Source organism: Oncorhynchus clarkii, chromosome 11 (genome assembly GCF_045791955.1).
Source record: "Oncorhynchus clarkii lewisi isolate Uvic-CL-2024 chromosome 11, UVic_Ocla_1.0, whole genome shotgun sequence".
NCBI lineage: Eukaryota > Metazoa > Chordata > Actinopteri > Salmoniformes > Salmonidae > Oncorhynchus > Oncorhynchus clarkii.
Genome location: NC_092157.1, coordinates 32,064,750 through 32,081,286, shown reverse-complemented (window position 1 = coordinate 32,081,286; position 16,537 = coordinate 32,064,750). Strand labels below are relative to the sequence as shown.

General features: G+C 44.7%; 1 protein-coding gene across 1 annotated transcript in view; it reads left to right on the top strand.

Moving 5' to 3' along the window:
* Positions 1-16,537, top strand: part of LOC139420444 (LYR motif-containing protein 4B) — a 59,927-nt gene that overhangs the window by 13,669 nt on the left and 29,721 nt on the right. Inside the window, exon 2 of the mRNA XM_071170584.1 lies at positions 4,695-4,815. Within this exon, the coding sequence (XP_071026685.1) occupies positions 4,695-4,815 (121 nt within the window). The remainder of the gene's footprint in view (positions 1-4,694; positions 4,816-16,537) is intronic.

Below are 16,537 nucleotides of genomic sequence, written 5' to 3'. Positions count from 1 at the left end.
CTCTGACGGAGCTCCAGAGATTCTCTTTGGAGATGGGAGAATGTTAGAGAAGGACAACCATCTCTGCAGCACTCCACCAAAAAGGCCTTTATGGTAGCGTGGCCAGCGGAAGCTACTCCTCAGTAAAAGGCACATGACAGCCCGCTTGGAGTTTGTCAAAAGGTAGTAAAAGAACTCTCAGACCATGACAAAAACAAGATTCTCTGGTCTGATGAAACCAAGATTGAGCTCTTTGGCCTGAATGCCAAGCGTCACGTCTGGAGGAAACCTGGCACCATCCCTACGGTGAAGCATGACTGTGGCAGACTCATGCTGTGGGAATGTTTTTCAGTGGCAGGGACTTTGATACTAGTCTGGATAGAGGGTAAAATGAACATAACAATGTACAAAGATCCTTGATGAAAACCTGCTCCAGTAAGTGGGTGACTGGAGCGAAGGTTCACCTTCCAATAGGACAACGACCCTAAGCACACATCCAAGACAACGCAGGAGTGGCTTCGGAACAAGTCTCTGAATGCCCTTGAGTGGCCCAGCCAGAGCCCGGACTTGAACCCGATCGAACATCTCTGGAGAGACCTGAAAATAGCTGTGCAGCAACGCTCCCCATCCAACCTGACAGAGCTTGAGAGGATCTGCAGAGAAGAATGTCAGAACCTCCCCAAATACTGGCGTGTCAAGCGTTCCCTCTATCCTGACTAGTCTCCCAGTCCCTGCCACTGAAAAACATCCCCACAGCATGATGCTGCCACATTGCTTCACCATAGGGATGGCCAGAGCATCTTGTTTCTCATGGTTTGAGAGTCCTTTGGCAAACTCTAAGCAGGCTGTCATGTGCCTTTTTACTGAGTGGCTTCTGTCTGGCTACTCTACCATAAAGGCCTGATTGTGTCCTTCTGGAACGTTCTCCACAAGGAACTCTAGAGCTCTGTCAGAGTCACCATTAGGTTCTTGGGTCACCTCCCTGACCAAGGCCCTTCTCCCCTGATTGCTCAGTTTAGCTAGGCGCCCAGCTCTAGGAAGAGGCTTTGTGGTAACAAAATTCTTCAATTTAAAATGATTGAGGCACTGTGTTCTTAAGGAACTTCAATGCTGCAGACATTTTTTGGTACACTTCCTCAGATATGTGCCTTGACGCAATCCTTTATCTTAGCTCTGTGGACAATTCCGTTAACCTCATGGCTTGATTTTTGCTCTGACATGCACTTTCAACTGTGGGAATTTTTATATTGACAGTGTACATGATTTGAAAAGGCACAATCAATTGAATTTACCACAGGTCGACTCCAAGTTGTAGGAACATCTCAAGGATGATCAATGGAAACAGGATGTACCGGAGTTCAGGGGTCTGAATACTCATGTAAATACTCATGTAAATTGTTTAATCAAACTTTTTTTCTAATATCAGGGCATAAAAAATACATTAATTAACCTAGTATGCATGTGTGGCCCGAGCTCGTTTTCCCTGTCTAAACCAGCTGGCTAGCTGAACTATGCTAGTTTTCGTACTCAAATATTGCGCCCTCAACTTTAAAACTCCTTATGCAAGTTATGCAACCATGTAACTAAGGAATTCGCTAGAAAGAAATATTTTTGTTGTTGTTGAATAGTCATGACTGGTTCGAGATCTGTCGTAAGACTACTGTGGCTAAGTATATCTTTGCTACTTAACGCGGATCCAAGTTCCGTTTTCAGATCCACTGGGGTCATTGGTGTAGATTAGCTGCACGTTTCTGACTGGTCTTGGAACTGTGACAGCGGGCAGCCTCTCCTCACTTGGCTTGACAGGATATGTAGTGGTTTTGCCAACACAGTCAGATATTTATACACTCTTGTACCCTTATCCATTTTTTTAACTGACTGTGTTTGTTGATTAAATGAGACTTTATTACTATAATGAGTAATCCAGGAAAGTTTATTGACACGAGAAAATGTCAACTCTACAGAGCGCAATGACTACAATGATTGGCTAAATTACTTCTGGACACGAAGGGTCCATGGTACTCCTCCTCACCCCTCTACACTGAGTGTACAAAAGATGAAGACCACCTTCCTAATATTGAGTTGCACCCACCCTTTTTCCCCTCAGAACAGCCTCAATTCGTCAGGGCCTGAACTCTACAAGGTGGTGAAAGCGTTCCAAAGGGATGCTGGCCCATGTTGACTCCAATGCTTCCCAAAGTTGTGTCAAGTTGGCTGCATGTCCTTTGGGTGTTGGAGCATTCTTAATACACATGGGAAATTGTTAAGCGTGGAAAAACCCAGCATCATTGCAGTTCTTGACACAAACTGGTATGCCTGGCACCTGCTATTATACCCTGTTCAAAGGCACTTAAAACTGGTCCTGCCCATTCACCCTCTTAATGGCACACATACACACAATCAATCTCAATTCTCAAGGCTTATAAATCCTCCTTTTAAACTGCCTAGTCCCCTTCATCTACACTGATTTGAAGTGGATTTATCAAGTGACATCAATAAGAGATCATAGCTTTCACCTGGTGAGTCTGTCACGGATAGAGCAGGTGTCCTTAATGTTTTGTTCGCTCAGTGTATAAGCTGTCAGCTAAGCCTGGGGGGTACGTTCCTGTGCGCTTTCCTGCCAAAAGCTGACACTGGCTGAATTTCACGCAGTCATTTGAATATGTTAAAGCTTTAAGGCCACATTCATGACCATGATAGCTTTTAAGAATAGGGGACCATGATAGCTTTTAAGAATAGGGGTATTTTATTCAGTCAACTGGTATTCAGACATGTCTGTGGTCTGGGCCTAAAACTAAAGTATCCCTTTGGTGCAGGAAATTGCGTTTGCTTTAGGTTCTCAGCTAATCTGATGATTTCACTTTTGATTGTGTGATCCAAGATTACTCACTTGGTAAAGGCATGAAGATGCATTTTCTTCTCTCTAGAACACACGTCATTCTTCCTTCCATAATCTGTCTTGAGCTCCCCGCTCTCCTGTCACAACTGAACGGCAGATGGGATGATTGCTTCTCCGGCTGTCATAAAAGGCCCCATCCTCGTATTCTTTTGATGACTCAATTATTCCCACACCATGGACGAAGTGCACACTGTGTAGACTAATTGACCAGCAGTCTTAAGCAGACCTCGCAGTGTGCCTCAAGCTGGTCTGTATGGCATATCAACCAGGCTTGGTAGGTTACTTTCTAAATGTAATCCGTTACATTTTACCAGTCAACTTGCAATCAGTAACATAATTTTTGGCTTACACAAACGTAAGTATCTTAATCTGAGCGTTTCAATCACTGCTTATAACCATTGATGTGATAGGCTATTGATTTTGTTGGGCCTAGCGATTTTACAAAAATATGCCTATGAGGATGTTATAAGAATTACGTTAAAGTACAATTTTATTATGAATAATGTCATTGATGTACTCCAGAGAAAAAGGTTTTGCTTTTGTCCTGTTGTGTTCTGTTGGTGGTTCGCCATTAGAAGGCTTTGGGCTATTTTTTCCGAAGTATGTCTTGGTGACCTGAAAATAGAATTGCTTGATCGGTCATGTTTGCTCTATTTGTTTTCTTTTTTTTTTTTTAAAGCAGATCCAATTGTACTAACTCAGCAACTAATAATTCGATCATGCAAATGCACCTCACACTCAACAAATTGACATGTTATTTGTTTGCTTCAAATCCTCCTCTGGCTCCCAATTGGCGTAGTGGTCTAAGACATTGCATCTCAGTGGAAGAGGCGTCACTGCAGTACCTGGTTTGAATCCAGGCTGCTTCACATCCTGCCGTGATTGGGAGTCCCATAGGGTGGAGCACTATTTGTCCTAGTCTGGGTTTGGCCGGGGTAGGCCGTCATTGTAAATAAGAATTTGTTCTTAACTGACTTGCCTAGTTAAATAAAGGTTACATTTATAAAAAAAATATTTAAAAAATTGAGATTCCCGTCAGTCTAGGAGAACAACCGCTCTGCTACTTTTTCTTCAGTGGGTAACCAACGTTTTCTTCTTTTGTCAGAATCGTACTGTTAATTATTTATTTTTTCAACCAGTTTTTGAAGAACCTCCCTCCCTATCCACTTACTCATACTCTTTCGCACTCGCTTGTTCGCTTCATACTCATCCTCCGCCTTGTGTTTTGGGGAAAAAGATGGGTCCTGGCTGTCAATAAGGAGCTGCTTGTCAGTTCATCTCTCAGCACAGGAGCCTCGCTGGGTGCCAGGATGCCTATTTGATCTTCGCATAACACTTCCTGCCCACTTCACACAGGGCTTCGGCTGCCAGATAAAAGCTAACAGCCACTCGTTTCCAGCCTCTCGCTTTCCAGCGAATGGAGAGCCCCATTATCCGCAACCCCTTAACTAGAAGGTTGATTCACACGGCACAGCCCTTCGGCTAACAGTGGTTTCTCTAATCCAATTGAAGAGTGGGGGGTATTTCCCTCCATCGGTATAAATGAGTCTTGTAAATGGGGTTCTTGGATTTTTATGTAGCAGACCGAATGCTTTGTGGTGCGTTGAATCGGATTGGGCCGGGGTTTCCACATTTTCATTGTGTTACGATGCATCGTTAACGTGTGGCGTTTAAATTAGGATTTTCCTCACTTTGACAAGTGCCACGTTAATTGATTGCTTCATTTGTCATTGATGTGTATACTGAATGCCGTGTATGTTTTCCTCCAGAGTTTTATGGGTATGTTGATAAGTGTAGAATTTGTGTTTTCATTCAGGACGTACGCCTTGCGCCGGGTGCAGGATGCCTTCAGGGCAAACCGGAGTGTAGAAGACCCTAAGATGGTGGAGCAGCTCTTAAACCAGGGCAGGGACAACCTAGACATGATCCGGAGACAGGTAGGCCTACCACAAACACACGCACACACACACACTGGTTCATGTAAGAACAAAGTTATTCCAGCAAGGACTTAAGTATTTTGATGCTCACAGCAAAATCTTATTTTTCCACCACAATCATTTCTCCAAAGAAATGTTTTCCATTAATCGTCCAACTTAATCAAAATATCACCTGGCCGGGATACCTCTGAGTCTGTACTATAGTTTCTAAGGACAGTGGGTGGTTATTTTTTCCCCCATCCTCTAAGTTGCTCATTCCCCTAGATACATGTTAGTTGAGCACCTGCTTAGTGTCCACCTGTCGACTGTCGCACGGCGCCAGAGTGCTAATCACCACTGATGCCCTGCTGTTGGCCGCTTTGTTCCCATAATGCACCTCCAACCGCCCATCCCATCTCAGGGGACCATGGGAAGGCTCCAGCCCTCGCTCTCTCTTGGTCTCTGTCTTTCTTGGTCTCTTTATTCAGCTATGTCTGCCTCTCGCTCTCAATCTCAAGTTTGTATGATTTCCACGTCATTCTCTTGGGCACCGTCCTCTAACACCTATCCTCGGTTCCCCAAGGCTCTATGTGTTGTGCTGGTAACCAGCAGAAATGTATGACCTATAAAGAAGGCAATTGGCAAAACACAGTACTGTATGCATTGAGATGCATGCAGCTCGTCTCATGATAGACACACATATTCCGATGTATATATTGTTTATATGGGCTCATCCTACAAGCCTATTCAATGAGAATATAGAACAAAAACATATACAATTATGCAACATTGCTCTATATCGCACGAGCGTTCTTCGACGTCTAGAGGTAATGTCAAGAGAGACGAGTACCACTAAGATAGTTAGTGTGTTTATGTGAAGCTGTGTGGGTGGCACTGCTCTGCAACTGAGCCGGTGCTAAGCAGCAGAATAGAGCAGCTGCGCGTGTGTGTTTGCATATCCCAGCAGATGCGAAACAGCCTTATGTAGAGGATAAGACCCACGTCTCCCACACACACACACACACACACACACCACATGCATATTGATGCTCGAATATACACCCGTATTATATACACACCAAGCGTGTCTTGACAACTTCAACCTTGTGTGCCCAAGCAAGTATAGCACTTTTGGCACAGAGAATATTCTTGGCTCTCTGCCTCTCTCTCCAGCGGACACCACAATGTGAGTGCCAACACAGGCGGGCATGAGTGGAACAAGGAGGCGGGTAGTGTGGGGGTGGCACTGCACTGTCACACTATGACCACCCACCCCCCAACCACACACACACACACACAAGCCCCCCTGCATACACATGATGCCTTACAGAACCTGTGGATTATGTTGTGTGTTTGAAAATGACAGATGGGTGTCTTTACCACATGCAGTACGTATACGTGGTGCGTTGCTGATGGTACAAGGATGACTAAACCATTCACTTGCTCACCACGTACTCTCTAGTCCCTGTATACGCAGCCCTCTCCCGCTTCAAAAGAAGAAGCTAGCTCTTTATTCATCCATTTGCACCAAAATGTGTTATTTGCCGTCAGACAGTATCCAACATGGCACACGCACACAGAACAGATAGGAGCATTAAGTGCCTTGCTGAAGGGTGCAATCACATATTTCCTCGTCAACCCTGGGACTTGAGCCGGCAACTCTTGGGTTACTCACTCGGCTCTCTAACCTCCAGGCTAGCTTCACAACCCACCGTGTTTATCTTGCTTTGACATTTTAGCTTTTTTTTTCAATTGCAGCTGTGGGTTGCATGTTTTAAAAAATATATATATATTTATTATCGTTCTGTTGTCTGCTCCACCAGGATCCCTACTCCTTCACACGGTTACGAAAAAAGCCTGGTGGGGCACGAATGTTAATCCAGAGCCCTACCCTTGCGTACGAAGTTCATGCCCTACCCTATCCAGGCTCAATTGCTTCTGCCAAATTTAAGACCCAACCTGAAATCAGAAATATATTCCTCCGCTAATAAATCCACCCTGAATGCTGCTCGCTCTGCATGTGATTTGATAATGGTGGCTCTGAATAGTGTTGTCAGGATTTGATGCCAGATTTTCCTTGGCAAAAATGAACACGAAGCAGATGGAACTCTATGGTCCTTTTTAAAAACCTACTTTTGGAAAATATTGTGTGCTATATCTTGAAAAAATATAAAAATGTGACTGGTTGACAACATAATGCATTTTTTTTCCAACATTAAAACTGCTTTCCTCAAGAAATTTAATCCAGTTCATGTTTTGCTTTCTTACTTCCTAGTAACGCGTTACTGTTATCGTGACAACACTAGCTCTGAGTCTGAGTATCCATAGCAACGGCTCCACTTGGGTTGCTATGCTCAATGACTAGACATGACAGAGCAGTTAGCTACTTTTTGTAACTCTAAACTCCGACAAAATTCAAGCAACATAATTATATATAAATCTCTCCTGTTTTATATAAGCACTTCTGACACCATGTTATGATCTTAGTCATATGACTGTACTGCGCAGCATAGCAGGAGCAAATGGGTCAGCTTCAAAATGTTTGTCAAATTAGTGATGCCCTGCCCGTACCCTAGTTATTGATAAAAACCAGGCACTACCCGGCTCTAAACGATGTATAATGTCAGGGCTCAGGTCGGGTTGCAGAGCTCTAGGATATATACATTATTAACATGCCCCCTCTCTCAAAATACACTTTAGTTAGGGCGTTGTAAGAAGCATCAAATCATTGGCTTCAGGTTCAGTAATAGCTCTCACAGCACTAGAATCCCATTCCTATAACGGCGTGTTTGGCAGTGTCCCCACCCCGGATTTGAATTTTAATGTGGAATGTGAGGTAGGCAGGCTAATGAATGTCAGATCATTTTGGCTCACACTAACATTTTTTTGCCTACCCCTCCCTTTCTCCCATTTTAGAAACAATGTCATTGAAGAGCACCTCGCCTAAAAACAGTATATACCCAGCCACAAGCAACAAATGCATGTTTATTGTATAGCCAGGGCTCCAAGTGCAACCATTTCGTCGCATTTTGCTGCCATTTGTGCGAGAACATTTAAAAAAATATATATATTATTATTGGCCGCATCAGTGCGAGCTGCAAATTCTAAACTCTGTAAAAAAAAAGGAACCATCCTTTTTTCAGGACCCTGTCTTTCAAAGATGATTCGTAAAAATCCAAATCGTCACATATCCTTAAACACGGTTTCCCATGCTTGTTCAATGAACCATAAACAATTAATGAACATGCACCTGTGGAACGGTCGTTAAGACACTACCAGCTTACAGATGGTAGGCCATTAAGGCCACAGTTATGAAAACTTAGGACACTAAAGAGGCCTTTCTACTGACTCTGAAAAACACCAAAAGAAAGACTCTTAGGGTCCCTGTTCTTCTGCGTGAATGTGCCTTAGGCATGCTGCAAAGAGGCATGAGGACTGCAGATGTGGTCAGGGCAATAAATTGCAATGTCCGTACTGTGAGACGCCTAAGACGGCACTACAGGACGGACAGCTGATCGTCCTCGCAGTGGTAGACCACGTGTAACAACACCTGCACAAGGTCGGTACAACCGAACATCACACCTGCGGGACAGGTATAGGATGGCAACAACAACTGCCCTAGTTACACCAGGAACGCACAATCCCTCCATCAGTGTTCAGACTTTCCGCAATAGGCTGAGAGAGGCTGGACTGAGGGCTTGTAGGCCTGTTGTAAGGCAGGTTCTCACCAGATATCACCGGAAACAGCGTTGCCTATGGGCAAAAACACACTGTCGCTGGACCAGACAGGACTGGAAAAAGTGCTCTCACTGACGAGTTGCGGTTTTGTCTCACCAGGGTTGATGGTCGTATTCGCTTTTATCTTCGAAGGAATGAGCGTTACAGCGAGGCCTGTACTCTTGAGCGGGATCGATTTGTAGGTGGAGGGTCCATCATGATCTGGGGCGGTGCGTCACAGCATCATCGGACTGAGCTTGTCATTGCAGGCAATCTCAACACTGTGCGTTACAGGGAAGACATCCTGAGGTGAGGGTGAGGGCTAGGGCCATTCCCTCCCCAGAAATGTCCGGGAACTTGCGGGTGTCTTGGTGGAAGAGTAGGATAACATCTCACAGCAAGAACTGGCAAATCTGGTGCAGTCCATGAGGAGGAGATGCACTGCAGTACTTAATGCTGCTGGTGGTCACACCAGATACTGGCTGTTACTTTTGATTTTGACCCCCCCCCCCCCCCCTTATGTTCAGGGCCACATTCCATTTCTGTTAGTCACATGTCTGTCGAAGTTGTTCAGTTTGTCTGTTGAATCGTATGTTCATACAAATATTTACACATGTTAAGTTTACTGAAATTAAACGCAGTTGACAGTGAGGGGACATTTCTTTTTGGTCATCTCACTCAACAAAAAATATTTTTGGGTGTGGCTAAAACAATGATTTGGTCAGACGTTTTTTTTAATTTGTATTTGCAGCACGGAACATTTGTACGAAATGGATGAGCGTGCACAATTTTCAGTGACTCGTTTTGGCTAGTGAGCACTACTTTCGACATTTCTGGATGAAATTATTCAGAACATGCATTGATTTGATTCCTGCCATGAAAGTATCTGCCCTGACCCTGACAGTGCCTATTTTAGCTAGTGGCTGTGATGAATGAGCCTTTTTCTCTCCCTCTTCCCAATGTGTGCTCTGAGTATAGGGAGAGAAAATGCATTCTGATTGTACAACATTTCAAAATGCAATTGTGGGGAAAAAATACTGCTTTGGAAGCAAGTATACTGTTCTTAGTTTAAGAGAGGGGGGCCTCTGCTTTCTCTAGGTATCTGATGTATTGCTGAACTCTCATTATTGAGTGAAATTTCACCAATTTATAACCTACGTTTCTGGCATGACTTTGAGATACTGAGCCGAGGTTGGCCGTTTGTGGTGAGTGCATTCTATCAAACCCCCTGGAAAGATTTGCTCAGCTGTATTTCCAAAAGCTGAATGAGTTTCTCTCGGGGCTACACCCATCTGTAAATCTGCACTACATGAAGGGGGCCAGCTTCAATAGGAGAGGGCGATATAACTTCCCATGATAATCCAGATAGAGCCATAGTGTATAGGGGAAAGACGGGCTCTATATCAGCCGGGCATTTCAGGTCAATGCCCTGGGAAAGACCCATTTCACCTCTCAGTGGAGCTCAGACCTGTGTTCAAAAACTATTTAATATCTTTAAAATACTTTGTGTTTTATTTTTTTCTAGCCTTCCTGGATTGCTAGATGGGTGGGGTTTGGAGTTTTGGGACTATTCTGTTGATCCATTTAAGCCTGGCAAGCTCAATCAAGCACAGACAAAGTATTTGAAATGACTTCAAACAGCATTGGAACCCTGTATGGTGTTACTCACAGATAGGAGTGTAGGAGTTGACAATCTAATGTTAGCATATTCTAATATTGCCATTATTGCTATAATGTAGTCCTTTTCCATAGCAATTTACACTTTTCAAATGCTGTGTCCCTATTTTCCCATCAATGTAGCCATTTGAGCAACTGTAGTGGTAGTTTGTTACCTCACAGACATACGCCTGGCCCCTGCTACCAGTCATGGTGAGCTAATCTTTCCTATGGGGCTGGGCTATGGGGGTTTGAAATGTCCCTTCCCTCATGCGAGTCATGTCAGTTACTAGTCTTTCTGCTAGACACCCCTGTTCTAAATGTCCTTTCTTCCATTATTTCTCATCTCTGCCCTTTCTTGGTCCTTTGCTGCAGTAAGATGTCAGTCTTTTATAAGTCGGCTTGTCTGTAACTATGATGGATTGCACCTGCAGGATGGTATTTATGTAGGGAACCGCAGGATGATCTTGCCAAAACGAATGTGGCCTTTCTGTTAATGGGAGATCAAATGAAAAAGATCCCTTTGTACAAATGCCATTGGTTCTGCTTGAGCGTGTGTGCTTTTTGTTGGCTCTTTTCTATTTCTCTCTCTGTGTGTGTTTGCCTCCATGTGCCCGCGTCCTTGCCAGACATCGTCTGTCAGTCCGTATCGGATCCTTGAGAAATTCTATTGCCAGCGAGTGACAATTCTATGATCATGACTTCTAATGCATTCTTGTTTGGTATAAACTATGGATGTGATTTACCTATCCAATGTTCCCGCTAATATTATACCCTGCAGGGCAATCCAGCACAAATGGCTGCTACTAATGGCACTTGATGACAAAGTATTTCAACCATTCTGGGGCAATGAAGATGAAAGGTCAGTTTAGTGAATTATATCTGACATGTACTGTGCAGCGACACAAGGCTTTGTAGCAGGGCCCAACTAGCCCGCAGGAGGTTTGATTTGTTATGTGTTAAAAAAATACTTGAACATCTAAAACTAGATCGAAAGTAACTCGTCACACTGCACTTATATTTCACTTATATTTCATCAGAACTACAAACATGGCTCAGTAGAAGGCAGAGTGCAGCAGAGATTGAGGGATACATAAGTCTGCCATGTACAGAACCAACTGTTTTTTTTCTTTATCAGGTTTCTCTTGGGTCACTGGTGGAGAAATCTTTGGAGACCTTGAATATATTACAGTATAACGTGTCCTCATCCAACCTTCTCATAGATTGCCAAGCTCTAGATGAAAGAGATGTATTTTGGAAGACAACTTGCATCTCGTTATCTTCATAATGAGCACACAACGTGTGTGTGTGTGTGTGTGTGTGTGTGTGTGTGTGTGTGTGTGTGTGTGTGTGTGTGTGTGTGTGTGTGTGTGTGTGTGTGTGTGTGTGTGTGTGTGTGTGTGTGTGTGTGTGTGTGTGCGCGTCTTGAACAGAGTGACTGGCATAACCCAGTAAACACATTAACACATCCGTAGGAGGTGAAACCATAAGTCTCCATCACTCCTGATTCAGGGCTAAACGAGCTTTAAATGGCTGTACTTTCACTCTCACTGAGTGGGGAAACAGGGGAGGTGGGGGTTCGGGAGGCAGGCATGTATTCAGAGGATACCAGGATGTCCGCTTTGAGTCATTACCCTTGCTGCCTCGTTGCTCTGGTCGCCGCCCCGGGTCAGATAACCACCCACATTGTCACGTTCACACACAACAGTACTGTGTCCTGTGACAGCAATTGAAGATGCTATAACGTTACAAGAGGGGAGCGAGAGAGTGTGCATTAGTGGTGCTTAGATAAGGATGGGAGGGGGGGGGGGTGATTGCTGAAGCGAAGGAGAGACTGGTGCTGTAGTGGGAGAAAAAGGAACTGAATGTAAAAGTGCTTGGACAAATGGCAGAGAACACGTTTGAAGGGATCAGTTGTTTTAGCAAGCAAGGTGCAAATTCAAATTTTGATCACTGTTATTTGCAGTGTGATTTGTAGATCAGTGATTCTGCACACTAATTGCAATGCAGTTGATCTCAAACATGCACAATATAATGTGTCTCGAAACGAATGGTCAGATGTGGGGCTGTCTTGACCTGATATGCTACTGGTCGCTATGTTCCTTCCCTAACTCCACTACCAAGTCCTGGACTTGGCTACATTGCATAAAAGGTTCGGTGAAGTAAAAAAATGTGGCTCACACAACCACTTTTCCATCCAGGTACTTAGAGGAACCCAATGAAAGTTGACCACATTGATCCACCCGTGTTTCTCTTTTGTTTTTTTTACGAAGAGTTTTAACGGCTGGATCTGGACTGCTATCCTCTTAGCCAAGAATGCCTCTGAGCACCTGTGAGGCTATAAAGTGCTCAATAAAAGTTGAATTGTTTGCGGAGAGCCTGGCAGGGGCTGCCAAATACCACTGTGCCAAATATACTGCTGAGCAAGCTGGGGGGAGGTAGATGTATTCCTCCTGAGCTTCCATCACTGAACGTTGCATTCTATTCACCTCCATCTTCTCTCCTATATTCCTCCTCTGGCTTCTTTGTCCTCATAACGCTTCTCTCTCCCTTTCTCTTCATCCAGCCACATGCTTTTTACGGAGCTGGATTTTGAATAGTACGTCGTCTCTTACCATGAATCTGCGTATTAAACTTCATATTTTCTAAAAGTTTCTCCTGTTGCTCTTGCAGGCCCACCTTCTCACTAAAATACCGGTCTTCCTGACCGAGGCTACTCCTACTGGTTAGGAGGAGTAGTGAAGGTATTTTTTTTGTTCTCTAATGAATGTTCTCTTCGGAAGGTTGTGTGTGTGTGTGAGAGAGAGGAAGTTTGTGTTGCTACCAAAGGAGTACGAATTATTTTATCTTTGAGACAGCACAGACCTTAACATTAAACAAAGGAAAAATCAACCAATTCAAAAAGCTCTAGTTGTAGCCTATAAAAACCCAACCAATAAGATATTACTGCTAAACCCAACCTTGTAGATTAGAATATCACCTTCTACAACTTCACCTATTATGACGTCATGTCTCTGTGACATCAGGCTTTGTAGCATAAAACTCAGTACAGAGTTAGCTGCGATAGTCTGATGACCTGTTATTACACAGTAGCGGTACCCCGGGTGGTAAATCATTGGAAATTAATATTCCCCTGTCATTTATTCCGATGCAAAATCCATAACTGGTGTGCATGGCCAAGTGCCAATGCCATTTAGCAAACTCCAGGCATTTACATTTGTTGGATGAAATGAAAATGGAGCTCTTTGGCCATGCAGTGGTGGGTTTTGCATCAAAAGAAACATGCATGAGCAGAAAACAGGAGGAGGATTATTTAAGATACTGTTTGAAGAGGTAGGTTTTCAGATATTTTCAGAGGATGGGCAGGGACTCTGCTGTCCTAGCTTCAGGGGAAAGCTGGTTCCACCATTGTGATGCCCATGAAAGGGAAGAGCTTGGACTGGGTTGAGCAGGAGCTGCCCTTCTGTAAAGGTGGGAGGGCCAAGAGACCTGAGGTGATAGAACTTGTGGTCGGCTTGGGGTGTAGGGTTGGAGCATAGCCTAAAGATAGGGAGGGGCAGTTCCTTTTGCTGTTACGTAGGTAAACACTAGGGTATTGTAGTGGATGCGAGCTTCGACTGTAAGCCAGTGCAGTGTGCGGTGGAGCGGGGTGACGAGAGAACTTGGGAAGGTTGAAAACCAGGCGGGCTGCAGCATTCTGAATAAGTTACAGGGTTTGATTGCGTACGCGGGGTGCCCAGCTAACAGCGTGTTGTAGTAGTCCAGACAGGAGAGAGAAGTGTCTGGATTAGGACTTGCACCGCTTCCTGTGTGATGTAGAGTCATACTCTACGGATGTTGTCGAGCATGAACCTGCAGGAGTGTGTCACTGCTTTGATGTTTGCAAAGAACGACAGGGTGTTGTCCAGGGTCACGTCAAGGTTATTTGTACCCTGGGAGGGTGACACTGTGGAGGAAGAGCAGCTTGGTCTTGTCGACATTGAGCTTGAGGTGGTGGGACGACATAAGTTGAGATATCTGCCAGGCATGCAGAGATACATGTCGCCACCTGGGTGTCAGAAGGGGGAAGGAGAAAAGTAGTGGAATGTCAACGACAAACCAATGATGGGAGAAACCATGTGAGGATATGACGAAGCCGAGTGACTTTATGCATAGAGAGAAGAAGAGAGACCCTAGAACCGAGCCCTGGGGGATGCCAGTAGTGAGTGTGGTGCAGACACAGATCCTGTCCACATCACCTGGTAGGAGCAGCCTACAAGGGTAGGATGCAATCCAAGAGTGTACGGAGCCTGAGATGCCCAGCCCTGAGAGGGTGGAGAGGAGGAGCTGACTGATCTAGGAGGATGGGAAAATAAGAGAGAGAGTCAGCTTTGACTGCAGAGAGCCTCCGTGACATAGAAGAGCAGGTTTAATGGCCTATCTTGAAGCCTGACTGGTTAGGGTTAAGAAGATGTTTCTGAGAGGGATAACGAGGAAGTTGATCAGAGACCGCACGCTCAAGTGTTTTGGAAAGAAGGATACAGGTCTGTAGTTTATGACGTCAGATAAGTTGAGTGTTGGTTTCTTGAATAGGGGAGTGACTCGGGCCATTTTGAAGTCAGAGGGGACGCAGCCTGTGGTCAGGGATGAGGTAAGTAAGGAATGGGAGAAGGTCTCCAGAGATGGCCAAGAGGAGGGGATGGGGTCTAGCTGGCAGGTTGTTGGGCGACCAAACCTTACTAGTTGCAGGATGTCATCTGGAGAAAGGGGACATAGAGGTCAAGGCGTAGGGTAGTTCTGTGTGCGTGAGACTCGATAGGCTGAGTGAATGAGTAGTGGATGTCATCAACTTTCTTTTCAAAGTGGTTGATAATTCATCCGCAGAGAGGGAGGTGGTGGAGGAGAAGGTGGAAAAGAGTTTCCTAGGGTTAGAGGCAGAAGATTGAAATTTAGTGGTAGAAAGTGGATTTAGCAGCAGATACAGAGGAAGAGAACGTATAGTGAAAGGATGATAGGTCCTCCGGAAGTTTAGTTTTCCTCCATTTTCACTCAGTTGCCTGTGGCCCTGTTCTGTAAGCTCGCAATGAGTCACTCAGCCACAGAGCAGGAGGGGAGGGCCAAGCCGTTCGGGAGGAAAAGGGACAGTGCCAGTCATAGGATGCGGAACGGGAGGAGAGTAGAGTCGAAGAGGCAGCATGAGGAGCCGGGAGGGAGAAGGATTTAGCAGAAGGGAGAGATTGTGGGATAGAAGCGGAGACCGTGGTGGGAGAGAGCGAAGATTGCAATGGCACATGATCATGTGGTTAGGGTTGGAGAAAAGGGAGACAGAAAAGGGAAAAAAAGTTGTGATCAGAGACCTGGAGGGGGGATCCAGTGAGGTCAGTAGGTCAGCAGCCTCTAGTAAAGATGAGGTGAAGCTTATTGCCTGCCTTGTGAGTTGGAGGGGATTGGGAAAGGGAGAGGTCAAAAGAGGCAAGGAGGGGAAAGAGAGAGTTGGGGAAAAATGTATCGAAGGCAGAAGTCGGGAGGTACAAAGAGCGGTGAACCATCATCGGGAAATGAGCTCATCAAGTTGTCAAGTTCATTGAGGAACTCTCCAAGGGCACCTGGTGGGTGATATGACAAGGTTGAGCTTGAGTGGACAAGTAACAGTGACAGCATGGAATTCAAATGAGGAGATAGACAGGTGAGAAAAGAGAATCTCCACTTAGGAGAAATGAGTACACCTGTGCCATCACCACGATGACCAGATACTACCTCTTGGATGAGCTCTTGCATGAGGCAGAAATAATGCGTTGCGACTCGAGTTTCCGCATCAGCTGGAAGACTGTGCTTTTCGGTCACTGTCAGTGGAGGAAAGGGAGAGTGGAGGGATTTGCTGCTCTCCCTCCGCTGAGACTGACCACCAGATGCATGCACCATCAGTCAAGTAAAATAAAAAGCAAATTATTTAAATGAATGCTCACTCAGCTGTGCTTCACAAGTAATGAAACAACGGATCTAGATCCTTTTTATTTTTTATATATATCTATCTATCCATCCATCCATCCATCCATCCATCCATCCAAACAACAATGCTTTGGCAGGCAATTCAAGCAAAGCCAAAATGCGTATGAGCTTATTACACAATCCTCATTGCTACAGTACTGTTTTTATTAATGTTGCATAGGCTTACGTTTCTTATGTCATTTAAAAAATAAAAATCTGAGCGGTAGAGAAAAGGTTGGTGACCACTGTTCTAGAAATGTTCCTGTTAACAATGTTAAATCAATGTTTCCCATTACTGAGACAATTGTGATCGAATCAACGCAATATTAGCCACTTTCAATGCAACATACCGAAACAAAACTAACTATGCAAGACCTTTTGTTGTAGGCAGAAAGCATCGAAG